At 41.3% G+C, this 23,530-nt stretch overlaps 1 protein-coding gene across 1 annotated transcript in view; it reads left to right on the forward strand.

Moving 5' to 3' along the window:
* LOC135081883 (uncharacterized) overlaps window positions 1–23,530 on the forward strand; it is a 64,727-nt gene that overhangs the window by 9,382 nt on the left and 31,815 nt on the right. The window contains exons 2-10 of the mRNA XM_063976667.1: window positions 2,695–2,843; window positions 4,698–5,384; window positions 5,839–6,003; window positions 12,667–12,853; window positions 13,809–13,905; window positions 15,098–15,331; window positions 16,206–16,345; window positions 19,302–19,452; window positions 20,278–20,371. Of these exons, the coding sequence (XP_063832737.1) occupies window positions 2,736–2,843; window positions 4,698–5,384; window positions 5,839–6,003; window positions 12,667–12,853; window positions 13,809–13,905; window positions 15,098–15,331; window positions 16,206–16,345; window positions 19,302–19,452; window positions 20,278–20,371 (1,863 nt within the window). The 5' untranslated portion in view covers window positions 2,695–2,735. The remainder of the gene's footprint in view (window positions 1–2,694; window positions 2,844–4,697; window positions 5,385–5,838; window positions 6,004–12,666; window positions 12,854–13,808; window positions 13,906–15,097; window positions 15,332–16,205; window positions 16,346–19,301; window positions 19,453–20,277; window positions 20,372–23,530) is intronic.

The following is a 23,530-nucleotide window of genomic DNA, read 5'->3' on the forward strand; positions in this document are numbered from 1 at the left end:
ACTACAGTATCTATTATAGTCCTATATATTTCCACGGTATAATACGATATGATAGGAATATAACGTAAAGTATTTTATGCTAGATTTTGCTTATTATTATTCTTCTTTTTGTGGTAACTTTATTAATTAAAGAATCTGCTTTAATACATTAATATTTCCCAATTTACAAATGACTAATGCCCAAAATTCTAACATACTCATTATTCAAGTTCCAGTTACTGTTAGCAGCAATAAAAACAGTAGGCACCATACCTATCTGTTTAGATTACCAAGCTGTTTCGCAAAACAACTGGCAAGTAATCTACTTCCAGGAATACCCGATAACTGTTTAACATAAAATGACCGTACCAACTTGAAGTTAAGCCAGAGCGGCAGAAATAGGATTAAATAATGCACTCAGCGTTATTCCTTTTGTCCTGCCCGTAACTTAGCATAGCAATGCGATAAAATATTCTACCATTTCCGTATAAAAAACGAAACAAAGAGAGAGACCTTTGTGCCCCGGGTTATTGATCTGAGCTAAATCTATTCTGAATTAAACTAAAATAGTTACAGTTGCCACCACGCGAATGCATTTCGAGTGACCAAGTTTGAAAAAAAGACGATCGTGTAGAGAGCTGATAGGTAAAATGTGTCTGTATAGCGTATCTACAGAAACTTTAGCATCTGTATTAAACACTACTGTTTCGTTTTTATCACTTAATGCCAATTACTCATCGCGGGCATTTGATTTTTTCTAGACCAGTTGGACAGGTTTTTAGCTAATGTTGCTAGCTCTTATGTTACCTAACCATAGGACCAATATATCATTATACATCATTTTATACGACTATTAATTTTATTTAATGTTAAATGCCAAGTCGTAATGGCATTTAATGAGTTTTCTTTGATGTTCACGTGAGACTATTGATATGTAATCCTATTCGTTTATTTTATAAAAACGGGGTATTGTTTAAAGGTGTATTGATCGTATTATGACGTAGAAAAACTTAGCATCAAGGGGTAGGGCTTTGTGCCGAGGTATGTATCTTTTTATATCCATGAATAACTTAGTAGTTAGTTCGTTAGGCAGCACCTTGCATTATACAATGATGTCAGAATATGCTCCTATCGCATTACACCAAATCACCGTCATGTCTTAAAGTTAAGGGTGTATTTGTTTACGAATCAACTAAAGTATTGTACCGTTTCTATTAGTCATTCGAAGACTTTGGCCCGGCATTTCCCAAACCCCGTGAGGTATTGTTATATGTAGTAGGATAGGAAGAATTTATTTGTTTATACAGGTATGAACATAGCAGGTACCAACTAGGTATGCACCCTTTTTGAACTCAAACAAAAATGAGACTGGGGTGCCTCCAAAATATATTAATTATAATGATTCAAGATGATAGAATCTATAGGTAGATACTACCTATTCAATGAAAGTTCTATCACTCACTACTTGCCTTGGGAGTTTATACAAAAGGTTAACAGTATGAATGAATATGACTCTACCGATGCATGAACTCGAATGAGTACTTCAACACACGCGTGTAGACTTAATTAAAAAACAATCATTGTTTTCTGTTGCCATCACTTCTCTGTAACAACTCTGATGTCAGATTTAAGATCCTGGGATTACTGGGTGTTTGACATCGCAGGAGACATGTTCAAATGAAAAATCTTGACGTGCTTACATGAATCAACTTTGTAATGGAGTTGTAAACCAGTTGTAATTTGTCCACTTTATCGTACACAATACGGGACTATTCCCACCTCTCGTTCCCACCGCGCTGCAACTCCTGTGTAGCCAGGATCTATAGTTTGACCGCCAATAAAAAACCAACCAGTGAAGGTAAAGTTTGTCCCGGGGGAGGGAAAGTTAAACTGTCATTGGATCCGCAACGAAATTAATCAGAATACCTAACATTGGAGGAGTTCGAAGTTAGGGTTCAGATGGTAGGTACTAGGTAGGTATATGATTGTTCATTGTAGTATAGGGCAGCTCCCGTATCGTAAAGTAATAGAGCGATCCCGTATTCTTAGGCCTATATTCCGAAACGATTGTCTAAACTGAGTTCAAACTAGAGCGTAGTTTTAACCTTGTGATTGATTGAATTTTCATAATTGAAGTCTGCGATAATTAATAGACTAGCATTGAGACCGAACTCTCTGTAACCCTGTTTCAAATAAATAAGCTTTTATATTGCCTACTTGTATTGTACCTATTACAACTTTGACAACAACAAAAAAATTCTAGCCAGATCAGCAATTTGAACCATTACAAGAAATTATGTCTTGAGGTCCGCATTTTGTACTATGACACGAGATACCTCTCCTCTCCGCTAAAAACAGGTGGAAACCATGCCTTACTGTGTACAGCTTAACTTATAGACGCTTATATCTGTCGCCGCTGTACTGGTTACATAGCACCACTGGGTGCCCACGACACAGGTTATTCCTAGTGTGGGACCCGCAGACAAAGCAATATATTGTTTACCGATTAAATTGTTACTAATTGTATTTGAAGGTGTATGCGAAAACGGTGATATTTGTATTTGTAAAGGCTTGCACACTCACTGCGGGCGCCCGTCGCACAGTCGCGACAGCAATATAATTACGCGCGAGCGATAAGGATGGGTAGCTTGGGGTCATTGGACAAAATTCTACGTGCTCCCGGACCAGACTATAACAGCCCATCGTTTTTCCCAGGTGGTGGGGGCGCGAAGCTTGAGTGAGTGGTAGCGGAGGTGATGCAGCGAGACCACGCGGGCGGCGCCCCGCACCACCCGCACTCCGCCGCCGCCCCCGCGCCCTCGCATCCCCACTACCGGTCGGCGATCTACGACATCGATGACCAGGTAAACAGCATTCGAAATTCAAAAGTTATGACATTGTTTTTTTTTCCAAAATAGGTTTTACACGTCCCACTCAAATAACTTTGCTCTATGTTACCTAGAGATCACCTATCGCTATCACTGTTACGGGACAATAAGATGGGTCAGTGCTAAGAAGAAGCAAGAAACTCAGTAATTTTTGTCAGCTTCTCTTTCTTCTTTTGTCATTGAAATCACAGATTGATAGTCAAATAAATCAAATAATGTATCGTCGAGATAGTGTAATGATTTCCATAAAATTTCATATTCACGTAAACATTTCGAGAGTAGGTAGTCATCATGACAGGTATGGCGCATAAAATAAATAGGCAAAATCAAAGAAACTACTCACAGTTTGTTGAGGGTAAATAACTCATTTTTGGCGTGACCTAATAAAAGCTATAGATGTATGGTATGAGGAAGGATAACTGTGTAATATTTGAAATTCTTTCTCTGAAAGCATCTACGCCAAAATACCTATTTGATCATGGGGAATCCTCTATCTACCGATGAAGATGTGAGATAACCTTATTAACAGTATGACCACTGATACATCAAGAAGATGTCTTGTCGGTCGAACACTCCTCAATATTCCAGAGTCAATATTTACAAAATAGGTTTGTCTGTGTCCAATCCATTATCCATAATACATAAGCACTTATATCACAGAATAAGTAATAGTACAGGTACAGAAGGATTACTCCGCAAGACGGTTTAAATAAATGCGAGTCTTGCTACGATGCGATACAGTGGAATTCAGCTGGCACAGCACTACGTACCTACAATTTTATTCACCTACAAGTTTTATCTCTTTCTATCGCGTGCCTCTGAACTCTTCTTACGCTGTTAGGGTTGCTGTCTAGTGAAAAATTAATTAATCTACTTAATATGTAATGAGGTACGTATGTAGGTAAGTACGCATTCATTATGGAAAACCTTGGGAGAGGCCTTTGTCCAGCAGTGGACGTCATTTGGCTGTAACGAACGAACGCATTCTGAGCAGTAGTCATGGTAGGTTAGGTTCCTATACTACTATCCTAAGAATTATTGATTACCTACATGGCCAACATACCTTTCAGCATCTTTGGGAAGCGAAAAAAAATATAAATCCGGTGTAGATTTCTTTTCGAATTTAAACACCCGAACGCCGCACAATATTTCTTTCTCTTTATGTCCATTTTTAAAGAATTAGGTACATACTACAACGCACGCCAGCGTCCTAACGGGCGCGCGCGTGACACTCGACTGATATAATACCCGCCGGCGGGGCGCTTCGCTGTAGGTAATTATCGGATGTACCGCGCGGAGTGAGCCAGGCCTGCTTATATTTCAATTGTTTAATTTACTGAATAAAGAGAGCTCCAGTTTTGTACTTATGTATCACCCCCAATATCGTTACCCAGTGATCATTACTGATACTGATGATCAGGTAACCTCTTAACGTAACGACACGCTCCGCTGCCTGAGATCGTTGAGGAAAACGTAAGCGAAACCTCTCAGTTTCCTCAGCAAATATCTCGCCGCAGATAATGTAATCATAACATTTTTTATTTGATTACAATCATTTCAAAGTTTCGGATTTTTTATCCGATCATTCATGGTTTGAATGTATTCAATAGCTTAATTTGGTTTTTGTATGTAAAGGTAAATATAACATTGGATTATTTAACATGACAAACAATATGACTCAGTAATGCCTTCATAACAAGGCACGGAAGCCAAACAAGGGGTGTTTTCCTTCAGAAAGTGGTCGGGAACCAGAGTACAATCAAACTTTCAGAAACGTAAAGTAGGTAGGTAGTGTAGAATGGAAGAAAATAACTTAACTCATTGTTCTAGATACCGGCATCGGTCATCAGCAGCGTCGGCACAGTGAGCCTTTCGCAGTCGTCCACAAACCTGACGCCGAACATAACTATGGCTAACCCAACCAATCCCGGCAACGCGAGTAGCGGTAACGCGCCGCAGCCGCCGCCGCAGCAGGCGACCCAGGCGCCTGTCCGCAATCTGCCCAAGAAACGCAAGTTCGACCCTTCAGAGCTCGAAGAGATCGAACGCAACTGCATGAACAACATCGCCATCTCCGCTCCTCTCCCCGTGGAGTATCAGCCGACCATCCAAACGGTTCCTCAACCCTCCCCCATTGTCCAACATCCCTCTCCCCCGACGGATATCAAGCCATATTCCATCCATTACCCCAACATTGACCTGTCCGAGTGGCGCGACCATCGCGTGCTCGCCAAGCAACGCGGCATTTACATCCCGGGCGTGATTCGGCAAGCGGACGGCTGCAAAGTGATAGTGGAGTTGGACGGGCAGGAGAATGACCCGGTGGAGTACAGTGACATTTTCGGCAAGAACAAGTTCGATGTGATAAGTGACGCGAGCCCGCAAATGAGCCATCTCCTGATCGGCTCCGCGTGTGTGGTGAGGACTGCTGACCCTCTCCGGGAGTGTGGGCAAAATGTGTTCCTTGAGGGGATCGTGTGCGAGGTTCTCAATTCGCCTAGGAGGATCAGAGTCCAGGTGAGTTATGCCCGTTTTCACCATCAATCCCTAATTTTTAAGTGACCCCTATGGTGACAAATAACAGGATTTTTTTTGATATGTGGGTCATTTAAAAATTAAGGATTTATGTCTCGGCAAATGTAGTGCAGTGCCTCTTCTTCCTTGATGGACTAAATTGAAGATAGTGTTGCGGAAGCTATATGGAAAAGCAAGGAATCGCGCTTTGTTTTGCTCCTTGGGGGAAGATTACGTTTAGCATTGGATTGCCATTGATGCCAGATGATTTTCTGGCTGATGGCCTACTACGTATAATCATTATAATCAACCATACAGTTTTATTTATTGCAAATGATAAAGTTACAACTATTTCGCTTCGTCGTTCCCCTTATAAAACTGCGTAATTAGATCCTTGTACATTACTGAAGATTAGACCCATTTATCTATTAGCATACGTCATTATCTCCATTTGCAGGTCACCGACCGCGAGTGTAAAGAGATGGTGGAAGTGAAGCGAGCCGACCTCAGGCTCCTCCAGCCTCCCTGGGCGGACGAGTTGGAGGATGCTGGTTCGCACTCAGTGTCTGGGATGCACATGATGCATTCCACGCCTCGCGTACAAATGCATCCTGCGCCACAGGTGAGTCTTGCAGCTGTTAGGGTTCAGGTGAAACGCATAGTCACCTTCAGTTAAATATAGCACTTAATACGACGTCCATAATACCCATTACAGATTAGATTAGCTTAATGTACTACCTAATGTAATGCTTCTACGTCATAGATGGTCAAACTGGATACGTGCGGTCTGTAATGCAGCTGTATTCTTATATATATATATATATATATAACTTGTAACCGCAGTTAGGAGGCACTTCAGAAAGTAAATATAAAATGCTGTTTTTATAGTTATTGATATGTCAGGATGCAGATGTATCCGACATAAATGTTGCTGCGGATGCATTATATTCTGCCACCTGGCGACGATCGTTCAACTTTATTTCATTCATTCATTTGCTAGGTATAGTTTTCTTGTAAACATCAAGTATTCCCATTTTTCCTGTTTATATGACAACACTTTCTGCATGTTGTTACTCATTTTAAAACATTTTTAGTTGTAAAGAACCCTAATAACAAGGAAGTTTGATAACCGTTTGGCAATAACCAACATCAGCAGCTATCCTTATGCCCAATTTCCTCAAACAATCATTGTCACTCGAAGGTTGTTGATCAATAATTGACTAAGGTTGTTTTGAGACCTTAAAAATTCTGCTTATATTATAAAATAATTGTAGATCCCTATTATATCAGATATAAGGGGCTACATTGTAGTGATGCGATGCCGTTGTAAAGCGTTTAAAAATAGACTAAGGACCACATTGCTGCGTGAACCTTGCAGAGATTATTTGTACAATATCACAAGTAACGTTAACCGCAACAATGACTTAACTGACCTTGGTATCCGCATACTTATTAGAATTTTTGTAACTGGAAACATGACGTGATTTGTTTATTAATCGAACATCATCCCACTAAAATAGGTCTCTTTGAGATCGGGTCATTATCTTAATAGGTAGTTAACTCATGCTTGATTGCTCATACAATTACCTACAAACAATATTAACTGACAAGAAAACCATTGCAATATTGTGAGAATACACTTCTCGGAATAGATTCTTGTATGTGGGTTTTACCAAAATCGGTCCGATGGTTTTAACGGCTGCCATAAAAACTAAGAAATTGCATTCTTTTTATAACGCGGGAAGTGATAGTCCGCGGTTGTGTTGCCAACTATAATATCTTACAACTTGAATGAGACAAAGGCAAGAAAATTGCAGTGTAGACATTTGGTTGCATTTGCACGTTGCCGATGCATTGCGTCACAGTGTAGGTCAGTGATCTTTGATCAGCGATGCTTCTATCGTTTCAGCTATTATAGCACCCACTGCTTAAGCGTCTGTCAACAATGAGCTAGTGAATATATTGCTGATTACACGCGTGCATTGTAAAGAGTAAACGTAACTTATCAGGCAACGTTTTTGTTCGATACGTCAGCGACAAGGCATTTCCTTCTGTTTAAACTTTAAAGAGACGCTATGCTAAGCCTATGTATGTACTACGAGTAGGTTCTTTTATTTCGCGTACAAATGCACGAATTATGCCAAATTCGGCCAGTCTTCTCTACATTTCGTTACTTTTTATCAAATAGCATAGATTTTATAATTATTATTTCATCGAGTTACGAATTATTTTAGAACGGGTTACATTGTACAAACTGTAATTTACTATACAATTATTGATTGAGTTACGTCATCCTTTCCTCGTTTGCACTATGCGCAGTTTAGTTATAGCAGTATGATTAATACTAACGTTTAGTGACTGGGTTCTTATCTGGTGGTTGTGACAGCTTAATTAACTATATTCATGATAGTGGTACTAGTTTTTTCTTTGGACTGTTCCAGCTACTTTCCTGGATTCTTGATAGTTTGGGCGATTTTCATCACGGGTGTTAAAAAGGACCTATTTTACGGATATGGTTTTTAAACTAGAATGGAACATTAAGAAAACATTCAAATGAATGGTCAAAGCTTTCCCCAAACGTTGAATACCTATTAATTCATACCTACTACAAAACAATATTTAACAAGAAGTCTCTGTTCTGCTTATCATTGACTAACTGTTGTGAGCGTTTCACACGTGTCGCTGCAGTCACGATGTGTATAGTTATGTGAACTGTGTATCGTTGCATAAAAAGTAGTAAGTCGCTTTGAGTAAAATGGCCCGTAATGTTTCGATTAAAACTTCCCAACCGTGGGCAGTTAATTACAGTTGCTACGGTTATTACGTGTACGCAAAAGACAATTCTGTGACAAAAATCTAACACCTCTGAATTTACATGACATTAACGCACAAAAGAATGAACACATAGTATCTGACCCTGAAAAAGCGTTCATGTGGAAGCAAAAATCTATGCATGGCCGTCATTACCACGATTTGCATCAACTACATGTCGACAAGGCAGCGTCGAATGCATGGTTGCAACGTGGCGAAATGTTTCCTGAAACGGAAGCTTTCATGATTGCTATTCAGGATCAAGTAATAGACACCAAAAACTACCAGAAATACATCATGAAGAAGCCGAATATTACAGATACCTGCAGAAGATGCCATAGCAGCCCCGAGCACATACAGCACATTACAGGCGCGTGTAAAGCTATCGTACAAACGGACTACAAACATAGACACGACCAAGTAGCAGCAATAATCCATCAACATTTAGCGTTCAAATACCAGTTCATTCCACAAAAAACTCCATATTACAAATACCAGCCTGACACAGTTCTAGACAACGAAAATTACAAAATATACTGGGATAGAACCATTATTACTGATAAAACAATCCACTACAATAGACCTGATATAACTTTACATGACAAAACTAATAAGACCGTATATTTAATCGATATAGCTGTATGCAATACGCACAACTTACAAACTACCCACTCAGAAAAACTAGCTAAGTACAGAGATCTGTCAATAGAAATCAGAACGCAATGGCGTGTAACCACAGTCTTAGTAGTTCCAATTGTAATTTCCACCACGGGAGTCATCCCTAGACAGTTACACACTAGCCTACGCACCTTGGACATAGCCCCAACTATTTATAAATTAATACAGAAAGCGACCATTCTGAATACATGCAGGATAGTAAGAAAATTTTTGAATATTGCATAAAGTAATTGGGATGCATTTGGCTTCGGCCCGTGCTCCTAAAATTTGCCTCTTAGGAGAGAAAATAAATTACGAAACAATATAATAATAATAATAAATATTTATTTGCAAAAAACATGGTACAATTTTGTTATTACATATTGTGTAGTGTGAACAGGCATGTTTTATCGATATGACGATATGCAAATATTTTGTCGTCGTGCAATCTATTCATATTACAATTAAAATTCATTAATTACCTTATTTTAAACAATACATAATACAATTCCATAAAAATACAATGTCAGTCAGTAAAAATAAAATAAAAATCTCAAATTCATTAGCACAATGTCAAACTTAAATCTAATTATTTATAAAATTACGAGTAAGTCACATTGTTATCCTTAATAGCCTCTCGAGGCGACCACTACGGCTAAATTGAATGAATTCATTGATGCTATAGAAACAATTCTCAACCAAAACCTTGAATATGACTCTCTTAAAGGTAGTAAATGGCAGAGTCTGGACACAATTCGGAAGCAAGTTAAATATTCTGACACACATGCTATAACTATTATTGCTGAAACAGGTTGTACTTGCTGATGGTATTGTCAATCTGTATGGGTATCTTGTGTGGAAGTTGCAGTCCTCTCGTTTCCTTGTAAATAAATTCGTATTTTTCTTCACAAATAATAATATTTCGAATATATATAAAGAAGGAAGCGCAAGTATATTCAACAGCTTAAAGAGAGGTCTGCATGATTTTTTTTTTTTTTTTTTTTTTTTTTTTTTTATGTGATAGGAGGCAAACGAGCAAACGGATCACCTGATGGTAAGTGATTACCGTCGCCCATAGACACCCGCAGACCCAGGGGCGTTACAGGTGCGTTGCCGGCCTTTAAGGTAAAGATACGCTCTCCTCTTGAAAGCTTGCAGGTCGTATCCGTCCGGAAACACCGCAGACGACAGTCCATTCCACAGTTTGGTTGTACGGGGCAGAAAGTTTCTAGAGAAACGTACTGTTGTGGACTGCCAACCATCTAAGTGATGGGGGTGGAAGTGCTGTCGGGTAGATCGGTGGCGAAAAGTGGCGGCAGGAATAAGTCCGGATAATTCTTCGGAGCACTCCCCGTGATACATGCGATAGAATATGCACAGTGAGGATACATCGCTACGCAGCGCCAAGGGGTCAAGCCGATCCGAAATGTCCGGCAGTCAACGATTCGAGCTGCTCTCCGTTCAATGCGGTCCAGAGGGAGAAGCTGGTACTGGGGCGCACCTGCCCAAAGATGAGAACAGTATTCCATATGAGGCCGAACCTGCGCCTTGTAAAGTTGCAGACGATGGGCTGGAGTGAAATACCGTCTCGATCTATTGAGCACACCAAGCTTCTTCGAGGCTAATTTAGCCTTACCCTCTAAATGACCACGGAACTGGACTTCGCTCGATATGTCGACACCAAGGATTCCGATATTGGCTGAGGCAGTTAGGGGAGTGCTCTCGAAACAGCGGGATACGACAAACGGCAACTTTTTGGCGGTGAACGCGCAAACTTGTGTCTTTGTAGGGTTAAATTGGACCAAATTGCGTCGACCCCAGTCTGAGACCTCCTTCAAGGAGGTTTCAATGTCGGACACAAGTTTGTTACGGCTCTCAATGACGTTCTCCCGAGAGATATTTGCGCGGCCGGTATAAGCGGCATCAACCGTGCTGTCGTCCGCATAGCAATGAATGCCGCTAATTTGCAGCATATCATTGATATGCAGAAGGAAGAGCGTAGGCGATAGCACACAGCCTTGGGGGACACCAGCATTCACAGACATAGAGTCTGAGCATTTGCTGTCGACAACGACCTTAATGCTTCTGTCTGCTAAAAAGCTGGCGACCCATCCGCATAATTTCTCGGGAAGCCCATAGGAAGGGAGCTTCGAAAGAAGCGCTTTGTGCCAAACCCGATCGAAGGCCTTCGCCATATCCAAACTGACCGCCAATGCTTCCCCCTTAGTCTCGATCGCCTGTGCCCAACAATGTGTCAAGTAGACCAGAAGATCACCAGCCGAGCGACCTCCACGGAAACCGTACTGTCGGTCACTTAGCAACTGGTGGGCCTCTAGGTACCGAAGGAGCTGGCTGTTGATAATGGATTCCATTATCTTCGAGAACAAGGAGGTGATTGCTATCGGCCTATAGTTGGACGGATTTGAGCGGTCACCTTTTTTAGGGATCGGGTGCACCAAAGCTGTCCTCCATGAGGTCGGGACTATGCCAGAGAGGTAGGAGAGCCGAAAAAGGCGCGTTAAAACCGGTGCTAACTCTGGAGCGCACGTCCTCAGCACGATAGGAGGGATTCCATCGGGCCCACTCGACTTATGGATATCCAGGGAAAATAGAGCCAGGCGTACTGAGCTTTGGTGGAACCGGATATCCGGCATACAGCTCTCACACCTTGGTATAATCGGTGGCTCATGTCCCCCGTCATCCAGTGTCGAGTTGGACGCAAAGAGTTTGCCCAGAAGATCGGCTTTCTCCTTTGCATCGTGGGCCAACGAACCGTTTCCCATGTGCAGGGGTGGAAATGATGGCGTGCAGAAATTTCCTTGGATAGCTTTGGCAAGAGACCAGAACGCACGAGTTCCAGAAGGAAGACGCTCTAGCTTCCCACCAATTCTACCAATGTGCTCCGACTTCGCCCTTGCAATGACTCTTTTGAAAGACCTAGAGGCAAAGTTAAACTCCTTTTTTAATGCGCTGGTGTTTTCATCCCGTAGCCTCGCTGCATTTGCCCAGGCTTGGTAGGATTCCTGCTTCCGGCGTAAAACCTTTTTGCAGGATTGACTAAACCAAGGCTGAGATTCCAACTGATTCCAACTGTCCGACACCACAAATAGACCTTATACATTTCTTCTGCAAAATGAAGGCACGGTTAATGGTTGTTGAATTCCCCCACACAATTAATCCATATCTCAGCAAAGAGCCTACATATCCATGATATGCCATTAGCGCCGTGTTTCGATTAGCCAATCGCGAAAGGCGATACAGAGCATACACGAATCTGTTTAGCTTTTGGCATACCATGTCAATATGGTCATGCCAATTCAGTCTCGAATCTATCACTATACCCAGAAATGTCGCAGATGTGGCTTCGGCTATGACTACGTTTCGATGGTGTATGGATAACTGCTGTGGTTTAGCGTTTTTGTTGAAAAATTGTATGTACCTATTTTGTTTTTGTAGTGTTAATGATTAGATTTTGACAACTTTGTAAAGTACAATATTGAGTTTTAAAGCAACTGGTTTTTAGTCTAGTTCAGTAGCCAGAGCAGTCAATTGGCGAGGAGAGAGTATAGTCCCATCTGATACTGCGGAGATTATCAAGTGTAAATAAAATGTTCTACAATACTATTGAAAATGCTAAAATTGCCTCAATAGTTCTCTTTTGAGCAAGGTTTTCGAGAGTATTATTGGACTGATCTAATCTAGGTCTTTTGGTATTTTTATATAATGAAGAATCCCGACCAACCCTTGTTCTTTTTTGACAACATAAGGTATTTCATAAATAGGTATCATATCATTTCATAATCATTTCTCCTTCCAGCCGTTCCAGATGGGTTCCGAGAACTTTTTCACCTCATCCCCAATGCTGGGCAGTAATGTGGTAACCGTCGGCGCGTTATCCAACGGCTCTATCGACGACCTGCGTAAGCGCACCTTCGACGATTACTGCGAGAGCGACGACGATCTGCGTCGCGAGGATATATCCTTCTCCGCCGATCCTCATATGGGTCAGTATTCATTCATTTTTGGAATTTTCACCAAGAAGCTTCTGTCACAAGGTGGACCGACGATATCGTAAAGGTAGCAGGAAGGCGCTGGACGCAGGCTGCTACCAACCGGGCAATCTGGAAAGCATTTGGGGAGGCCTATGTTCAGCAGTGGACGTCCTAAGGCTGAGATGATGATGAGGTTCTGCTAAAAAATGATGGCATAGGAATTTGTGTTTTGTGTATTTAAGGCAAGATTCAAGTTTGATAAAACGTGTTAGATATGAGGTCAAGGCCAAGATTGTTGTGTGGTTTCGGCAGCGTTGAATAGGACCACTTCCACTCTTCCCGTGCATGTCTTATTTTAAGGCGAATTAAGGAAATGTGTCTTTTCTAACACCGTGAGGCGTGTAGCAAAAATCTATTGCCGTTTGAGAAATTGGATAGAGAGAGTGGAAACTTAAATGACCAGATACTGAAGAAGATCCAGGAAAAAATCTTCAAATTCTTCATTTGAAATGTTTAGAATGGTATCTAGGTATTATTCATGAATGAAAATTTGCAAGCATAAAAAAGAAAAGAGAAATAAATATTCAAACACTTGTAATGGTTTATCACTGTACAAGTGTATGCCATGTTGACCTTGAAAAAAAAACAGCAGCGGCAGTTAGGTGATTCCCCTGTATAAATATGTATAAGTATATTAATAAGATATACTGTGCTGATTTTAAGTCAGATTTTGTTACCGATATATAGAGAGAGATTAATCTTTGATGCTTGATCTTAAGTGTGTATCTACAGATTGTAACAAAATGAGAGTGAAGCTGCAAAATTGACGGAACGGATTAAATGGAATTTAGTTTAAAGCTGGCCTTATATGGTTCTATTTAACAGTTCAAATATGTACTAAAATAAAATGTGAATAGCACTCTATTCTATTGCATTAAGAATAAGACTGTTTGTTGTCCATCAGAAGGCTGCAACAGCAAACGCAGCAGTATGCAGAGCCGAGGCAGCACGTCCAGTTTGATGGAAGGCAGCCTCACCCCCCGATCTCAACCCCCTACTCCTAGGTAAGTTATACATTGTTTACAAGTAGTAAGTACCTACACATTTTTATACTTAGAAATAAAACCACACAAAACTGACAAATAAAATAAATATATTATATATAGCTAAAGCCTGGTCCGTGAGCACGTAGAATTTTGTCCAATGACCCCTAGCTACCCATCCTTATCGCTCGCGCGTAATTATGTTGCTGTCGCGCTCGCACACTCACTGCGGGCGCGCGTCGCACAGTCGCGACAGCAATATAATTACGCGCGAGCGATAAAGATGGGTGGCTTGGGATCATTGGACAAAATTCTACGTGCTCGCGGACCAGGCTTTAGAAAGCAGTATCTTCCAGACCTCTCAGGGAGAGGAGAAAATCTGGTCGCCTATTAAAAGACTATCTTAGTTAACTACTGAACTTAAAAGTTAGACTGAAAAACTATCCGTAATAAAGTTAACGGTCAGATTTAAGAATGGTTATATTTAGGTCATTTTTTTCAACCTTATTTCGCTCCCTAAAGGCTCAATACACTGAAAGATTTGAAGTTCCAAGCCAAGGGTTAAGAAAGGTACCTTCCTGAAAGTCCAGAACTCCCGAATCTTTTGAAAAGCAAGGCTATATTACCAATATCAGATATTCATATAGACCAGGTGGAGTGGTCAGTAACATTGTATTCGTCAAAGACAAACATGCAGAATATACACAATAGTAACGTTACCTGCACGAGTTTACAAATAAAAATTAATTACGCAACCTAAGATTATCTTTTGGAACATGATTATACGATAAAAACTGTACAATTTATCTTTAAATCGTCATTCACAAATATGTTGATTAGCTACGCATACACCTGTCTTGTTATCAATGATAGTTTTATTTACTTCTCATCTACGTTATGTCCAAAATTTTATAGATTCACAATGACACGAATAGGCAATGATGATCAAGCAAGAATACAAAACAAATAATATATGGGAAAGCATTATAAAGTTGAGTATGACACGGTTTTCAACATCCTACAAAGGAATCGTCATTATTGTTTTGTAGCCGTAGTGTAGTTAACCCTTATAAGCAGTCAATGGTAGCAGTAACCACATTATTTTGATCTTTGTTGTCTCGCGTTAAGGTTCAATAACAATTAAATTATGTAGAGTTAGATTTAAACACAACTCACTTTGCACACGGAATCTGAGGGGATCTCTTGTTCTCAGATCTCAGGCGGCTACACCGCATAAGTACAAGAAAGGTGACGTGGTGTCAACACCAACCGGCATTCGTAAGAAGTTCAATGGGAAGCAATGGAGGCGGCTCTGTTCCAAAGACTCGTGCACTAAAGAGAGCCAACGCCGCGGATTCTGCTCGCGCCATCTTTCCCTGCGTGGCGTGACGTCACGCTCGTCTAACACGCCCCTGGCTCAAGGGTCAACGCATACTCCGCAGCAGAGGTGTGTATATTTCTGTTCCTTTCTGCTTAATAGCGAAATCCCATTCTTCATTAGGTTTTAAGTTCTATTAGTTGCCTTCTCTCGTTCCTAACAGTCCTATAGTTACACGCTAAATCCCAATATAGCAAGCCTTAGTTAGAATTATTTATGAGTTAGAATATTGGCGTAAGATGTTGTTAAGACGTCTCTCCTCGCCACCCCTAGCTGTAAATAGGATATTTGACGATATTACATTTTTGTAAAGAATAAAATTATGCTTTCTGTTTTAAACAATCTCAAAATTACACAATGCCTATGGCGTTTGTTATTAAAACATTCCGGGTTTATAAAATGACGTCACTATCAAGTTGTCTGCCGTGTAGACTGTATCTCAGCATACGATTTAATTGTATCTCTTTCAATTATTAACCTTATGTACTAGTTATATTTTTCAAGATCCCGTTTCGAGAATAAACTGTGATTAACAAAGCAATCTATAAACACGTTTAAAATTGACTAGGAGTGGCGTGGGTAGTGTTGATACTAATCAACACGCGTGCCTAGCGTACTTTCTAAAACTGCGTAGGTATACAGGGTGTTAGGTAAATGGGTATATGAGCCGACACTAGCCCATGCTAACATGGTCATAAAAATGGTATGGTGAAGTCAGAAAATTGATATCTTCATTTTAATAATTTTATTTTTCATACAAATCCGATTTGTATGAAAAATAAAATTATTAAAATATATATGGGCTAGTGTCGGCTCATATACCCATTTACCTAACACCCTGTATTAACGCCTTAATTTCTAGTCGGTGCCTCGCCTTATTTTATCTGTACTAACGCACCAAGCTAAACAAGTGACGATCAGATAAATTACCGGATTGTTCCAGAAGCAGTAGCAAGTCGCTATCATCGAGTGGGACCGGCGTGGAAGGAGACGAGACTTCCCGCGAGAGTGACACCACACCTCCCCACTACCGCGTCACAGGACGCTTCGACCCCGACGAGACCGAGGCCGCTAACATGCTGGGTGAGTGCACGAGAGGCCTGACAGACCTCAGCTAGCGTGGAGTGCGACGAGACCTCACGCGAGACTCACACCACACCTCCCCACTACCGCGTCACAGGACGCTTCGACCCCGACGAGACCGAGGCCGCTAACATGCTAGGTGAGTGCACGAGAGGCCTGTCAGACCTCAGCTAGCGTGGAGGGCGACGAGACCTTCCGCGAGAGTGACACCACACCTCCCCACTACCGCGTCACAGGACGCTTCGACCCCGACGAGACCGAGGCCGCTAACATGCTGGGTGAGTGCACAAGAGGCCTAACAGACCTCAGCTAGCGTGGAGTGCGACGAGACCTCACGCGAGACTCACACCACACCTCCCCACTACCGCGTCACAGGACGCTTCGACCCCGACGAGACCGAGGCCGCTAACATGCTAGGTGAGTGCACGAGAGGCCTGTCAGACCTCAGCTAGCGTGGAGGGCGACGAGACCTTCCGCGAGAGTGACACCACACCTCCCCACTACCGCGTCACAGGACGCTTCGACCCCGACGAGACCGAGGCCGCTAACATGCTGGGTGAGTGCACGAGAGGCCTGACAGACCTCAGCTAGCGTGGAGGGCGACGAGACTTCCCGCGAGAGTGATACCACACCTCCCCACTACCGCGTCACAGGACGCTTCGACCCCGACGAGACCGAGGCCGCTAACATGCTGGGTGAGTGCACGAGAGGCCTGTCAGACCTCAGCTAGCGTGGAGGGCGACGAGACTTCCCGCGAGAGTGATACCACACCTCCCCACTACCGCGTCACAGGACGCTTCGACCCCGACGAGACCGAGGCCGCTAACATGCTGGGTGAGTGCACGAGAGGCCTGTCAGACCTCAGCTAGCGTGGAGGGCGACGAGACCTCCCGCGAGAGTGACACCACACCTCCTTACTACCGCGTCACAGGACGCTTCGACCCCGACGAGACCGAGGCCGCTAACATGCTGAGTGAGTGCACGAGAGGCCTGACAGACCTCAGCTAGCGTGGAGGGCGACGAGACCTCCCGCGAGAGTGACACCACACCTCCTCACTACCGCGTCACAGGACGCTTCGACCCCGACGAGACCGAGGCCGCTAACATGCTGGGTGAGTGCATGAGAGGACTAGATTTAAATGAAATTGGTCTACACATTACATCCAGACTAAATACAGGTTGTACTTCAATGGACCAGACATCGGATTATACAACGCCCATCTCAGTAGTACACGTGAAAGTAATTACAGGAAAAATATAAAATAAATTTTAACTAATACTTTATTAGTAAAAAAACCTTGTTCAAAAGTCTCCTAAAACTTTCGAGACGGCGCTTGTTACCGCCCCCACCAACCCCGCGTACCCCACTACACCACCGAGCACATACGGCCGCCTCCCCGAGAGAGCGGGGGGGACTGACCGATAGCTTGCACGCGTAATAATACCATTTTTGTGATTTCATGGGTCTTTCTATGATTTTTTAAAATATTTCTTTTGGCATCAGTGTCGTGTATACTACCATCTCTGAGATGGGCGTTGTTTTACAAAACCACACCCTCTATGCGTTATGCATAGAACAGCCCGAGGGAAATAGAAACAGAGGTCATGCACACGATTGATAGTGTTGTGAGGCTATCGAACCCGCGCCCTTTACTAGCGTAGTAGTCTTAATACAAAGATTTTCAGCCTCGTCGATCGTCATACAAGTAAAAATCGTTTTAGGATAGATTTATCAAGATTCCATATAACAATAGACAGAGTAGGTATTTTATGGATCTCATATTTTTGTTAGGCCAAAAACTCCCATGCTTTTACGCAAAATTAAGCATATTTCACAACGGATCCGCCCATTCAGAATAGCGTACGCGTCACGCCCACGCGTCGCCCGATTCCATTCATTACGTCACAGGAATGCTATTCCGAATATAAAAATAATCCCGCCGGCTCTCGTTTACGCCTGAGGCAAACAATTGTAATGTTTACTCTAATTTTTTATTCGAAATATTATACTCGTAATGCGTACTAAGTTTACGTTTAGCGAAAAACTTATCTCGTAAAAAGTTGTAAGAAATTATCTCTTTTCGGATAGCATTTAAGTACTTCATATTTTAATTTATCTATATATATAAAAGAAAGTCGTGTTAGTTACACCACTTATAACTCAAGAACGGCTGAACCGATTTAGCTGAAAATTGTCAGGGAGGTAGTTTAGAGCCAGGAGAAGGACATAGGATACTTTTTATCCCGTTCGAAATAAAAAAAAAAGTCTGCCATTAAGGCGGAACAAAGTTCGCCGGGTCAGCTAGTTATCTATAGATTGTGATTATATGGATTTACTAAGATAATGAGAGATTTAGTAAGAAAGTAGATGGTTTATTCTCAACAGTTTGATGAAGGATAGATATGCCTACGCGAAATGTAACACCGAATCGTTTGAGTGTTGCTAATACAATATATTTAATTCGTTGCTGAAAGGCCACATGAGCACTATTTATTTAAAGACTCCGTGTATTTTGAGTACCGCGTGTCCTCGTCATCTTCAGGTCTTGTAGTTTGCAGAAGAACGACCCTCTCTAATTTAATAAGGCGGAGAAGCTCTGGCCAGGCGAATAAGGGAGGTCTGAAGTTTACATAATTCTCCCTTAGTCGCTTCTTATGACATCCACGAGAAGAGTGAGGGTTGTTCTATTCTACTATCCCGCACGGCTCAATGAGTGCTATCGTTTTAGCGCTCACCAGTTGGCGCCACTGTAGAGTAAGGTCCTGTCACTTGCTAGTAGCGAAGAGAGTGGCGCCAACTGGTGAGCGCGAAAGTGGTAGGAGGACTATCGCATTTGCACTCATCAAGATGGCGCCACTGTAGAGTAAGGTCCTGTCAATCGCCAGGGGTGCCAACTGTTAAGTATAAAAACGATAGCCCACAAATTATTTATAAACAAAATAAATATTGTTCCAGTGTCGCTAGGCAGCTCTCGCTCGGGCAGTCCCGGGGCTTCCCCGGTAGGAGGCGTAGCGTCTCCAGGGCTCCGGAATAATGTGTTCGTGCCGATATCCAGTCCGCAGCCGCAGCCGCCGCACGGGCCCACTGTGTACCATCACCTTATCAGGTAAGGGTGAAGGGAACGCCGTAATATCACGCTTGAAATTACCATGGAGGCTTTTTAAACTACTAGGAGATGTAGAGAGGACCCTTTTCCTCTTAAAATGCGAAATTAATCATACCTTTTAGTGATTAGTTACTTACAACTGTTAGGAATTTTATTTTTAAAAAGATTGGGAACCGAGGGTCTCCCTCTGTTGCGAAACCCTGGGCACGTGCTCAAGAGTGTCTAGTGAGGAAGAGGGGCTTTCTTAGAGGATAATCAATGGGTGGCAATTTTGAAAGCAACTCAACGGTTGATGTTTTATAATAGTATAATGTTCGTTTCGCATTCAATAATTACGAGTATGAAACTGGTCCGCGCCGAAATGGCGCCGTTAACTGACTAAATTCACGTGTAATTGATTTCGAAAGCAATCAAAAACGAATTTTACAAATAATTGGAGAGGAGCCAGCTTCATAAGCGTGTGTTTATTTGATGTCTTCAAATAATTTATAGGTGCATGCCATTACTATTAAAGTCTTTAATGTTTTTTTTTAGATGAGCTGCAGTATATAAGATGTTAAACTTTCGCGTTCCATTTCAACTAAAATAGTAAGACACGGGGCTTAACGCGACGTTTATTAATGAGTTACATTATGTACTCACGGCTTGACGTTGTCACAAGCAGACTGCTTGTTAACTTAACTCATTAATAAACGTCGCGTTAAGACCCGTGTCTTACTATTTGAGCTGCAGTATATATTTTTTTATAAGTACTTCTTTCTTTTGTTTTTGATTAAGAGGCCAACTAATATTGTTAGGTTTTGTTTCAAGTTAATTATATTGCAGGCCAGAGCTGGTTCGGCCCGGTAGAGGCAGTCCCCCAGTCGGAGGCGTAGCCACTAGCGTCATCAGGGTATCCCCTGCGCCTACATACTATCAGGTATTTAAGACTCCATACCTTAATAGTTTGTAATATTTGTAATGATACGTTATTAAGGCCGGGTAGCAGAGAAAATGGCGAAAATGAGGTTTTCATTTTTCATTTTTGAGGTACTAAACAGTAAAATTAAAGGCTAAGATTTTTATTGGGCATAGTTGAGGATATTTTCTAGGGCTATTAACGGATGGAAACACGATTTGATGAAGTTGACTCGATAGAATAAATTTCCAAAGTTACCTCTATTCGTTTTCTATTTATGGTTTTATTTTTAAAATAAGCGATTTGAGATTCTAAATCTTTTACTAAACTAAAGTTCAGAAATAACTTGAGGGCTTTTAACGGATGAAATTTTTATATTGCGTCTTATTTAGTTACTATGTTAAAAAATGTGGAAAAAATCGTCCATGACGGCTTGGACAATCTCAATCAGTCGCGCGGTGGCGCTTACGGAGGACGGACGCGTGTCAGTTTTATGGCCGTGACAGTTCGCGATTTGTCAATATTTTTGACAATGATGACTTTGATGAGTCACAGTATAATAATATCAGTGTTATAGCCTGACCAGGAACATAAAAACCCTGGCATAGAGGCGCGTCAATTGCATTTGATAGTGCAACACTGAATACAGTCGTACCTGTGTTAAATTAATAGGCTAACTTTATGTATCAGGATTCAGGATTACGGGCTAATTTGATATTTTCATAAATTAACGAAAAAATATTATTAAGGTAACCTGGTTTAAATAAATTAAATGAAACCATCAATCGAGCTAGAAGGATTTATTTTATTATTCATCAATAATCAAATTCAGAACTTGAATATTCAACTGCAATGTTTGCTCATGAACGCTTCAAACTCGGTACTTCTTTCCCAATTCCATAAAATTCAACACTTAGAAAGTGACAATTTTTTTTATAAACAAACCACAGCTAATTTTCATAGTGGACTGTACTATGCGATAAACATGTCAGTCAATTTGACAACCTTTGTCGGAAACATTATTCAATGAAAATATTGTCCGAACCCTTGGTATTTCTCTTCGACAAATACTTTAACACATTGTGAACGACTTTTCTTTCACGACTATAAAAAGATTTTAGCAATTTAATTCACAAAACCAATTGCGCACATTTAAAATAAAGTTTGTTTACACTTTGACAGCAATAGACTGACATGCAAGGTGACATGTCAATGAAGTTTTCAGTTACTGTTGCCATTAAAAGAAATTAGTACCATTAGTTTTCCGCAACATGGCGAGGGTTTTTATGTTCCTGGTCGGGCTATACTGGAGAAAGCTTAAATTTTTGAATATTAAGAATTATCAATTTTGTCTACCTATTGAAATTTAAATCGTTCGCATCCTTTTAAACGAAGACTCTACTCATGATACATAGTACATTCCTCAAATATGAGACAAAACCAATGAGTTAAAATTACATTTTAATAGTACCTACATACAATCATCTTACACTCTTTAGAAGAGCACACTGACACAAATAAATAATAAAAAATGCTGTCTAAGGTCTGTAGCTAAAGGTCTAAGCTGTAAGATAGAAGAATCTTCTACCCAAAAAGATGGCAGATGCAGCAGATGTCAACGGATTTAAAACTGGAGTTGATGTGACTCCTTGTAGACTTGAGTGTCTAGAGCGTCCCTTCCTCCACCATGCGTAAGAATTTTCACAAAAATACTGTCTAAGGTCTGTAGCTAAAGGTCTACGCTGCAAGATGGAAGAATCTTCTACCCAAAAAGATGGCAGATGAAGCAGATGTCAACGGATTTAAAACTGGAGTTGATGTGACTCCTTGTAGACTTGAGTGTCTAGAGCGTCCCTTCCTCCACCATGCGTAAGAATTTTCACAAAAATACTGTCTAAGGTCTGTAGCTAAAGGTCTAAGCCGTAAGATAGAAGAATCTTATAGCCAAAAACATGGCAGATGCAGCAGATATCAACGGATTTAAAACTGGAGTTCATGTGTATCCTTGTAGTTTTGAGTCTCTAGAGCAGTGGTTCTTATCCTTTAAGTCATGAGGGACCATTTTACCAAATTTCTGTCTTGTCAGGGACCACCTCATAATCGGTCAAAACCAGTTTGACTGCAAAAATCAGTTAAAAGTGTTTTTGACCAAGGTGTGCAAGTGCACATCGTGGACCACTTGGAATGCCTCCAGGGACCACCAGTGGTCCGCGGACCACCGGTTAAGAACCACTGCTCTAGAGCGTCCCTTCCTCCACCATGCGTAAGAATGTTTCAAAAATACTGTCTAAGGTCTGTAGCTAAAGGTCTAAGCTGCAAGATAAAATAATCTTCTAGCCAATAACTTTAAAACTATAATTTGAACGAATTTTGCTATTAGTGGACAAATTTCTGCTCACGATGGACTAATTATCTGCTATACTCTCGACTCTCTAAAGCACAACATTTATAAAAATTTTGCTGCGGTAATGCACTCCAGGTAACAGTGTGTGATGCTCATTGCTCATAGTGATTTTCGATACAGAGCCCCGTACATACGTTATACATAAATTATGGAAAGAAAACACCCAGACCAATACAAACATTATGTATGCAATTTTAGTATGATATTTTTATTTATTAATAAACAAAAAGACTGAACAAAATTGATGCGTGTACTGATTAATGTAATTAACCACATGCAAAGCTTTGTGAATTGCAACAACTATAATTTATTATTCAAGCTCTAAATAATCGCTACTACGAGTAACTGATCATAAAATGTTTTTCCAATCGCTCAAGCTCCCGAGGATCTACCGATAGGTCGGGTGACGTAATCTTGAAATTCTTTTAGCCGGCGCGGAACTTCCGGAAGGTCGGGTGTCGCCACGCCTCTTTGAACCGTGTTTACTTTGGCAGTTATATTCTATATTTATTCGATTCTAAAATATATTCCCAAAAATTTTGAAAGTTGTTTTAATTTGTATCACTTGGATATGATTTGTATTAGAAAGTGCTGTGAGTGTGACGCTTGAACGGAAGGAAGTCAACCTAACCTAACCAACTGCGTATTTCTATACTGTGTAGCCGCGAGAGCTCTTTGGCGCGCTGTCTTCGGCGAAGTATTGCGCGCGCAGATTTTGACAGCGCGAAATACCTACTTTAGCAGAAATACCAAGCCTTAATGTGATATTTTGTTTA

Source organism: Ostrinia nubilalis, chromosome 20, assembly GCF_963855985.1.
Source record: "Ostrinia nubilalis chromosome 20, ilOstNubi1.1, whole genome shotgun sequence".
In the NCBI taxonomy this organism is placed as follows: domain Eukaryota; kingdom Metazoa; phylum Arthropoda; class Insecta; order Lepidoptera; family Crambidae; genus Ostrinia; species Ostrinia nubilalis.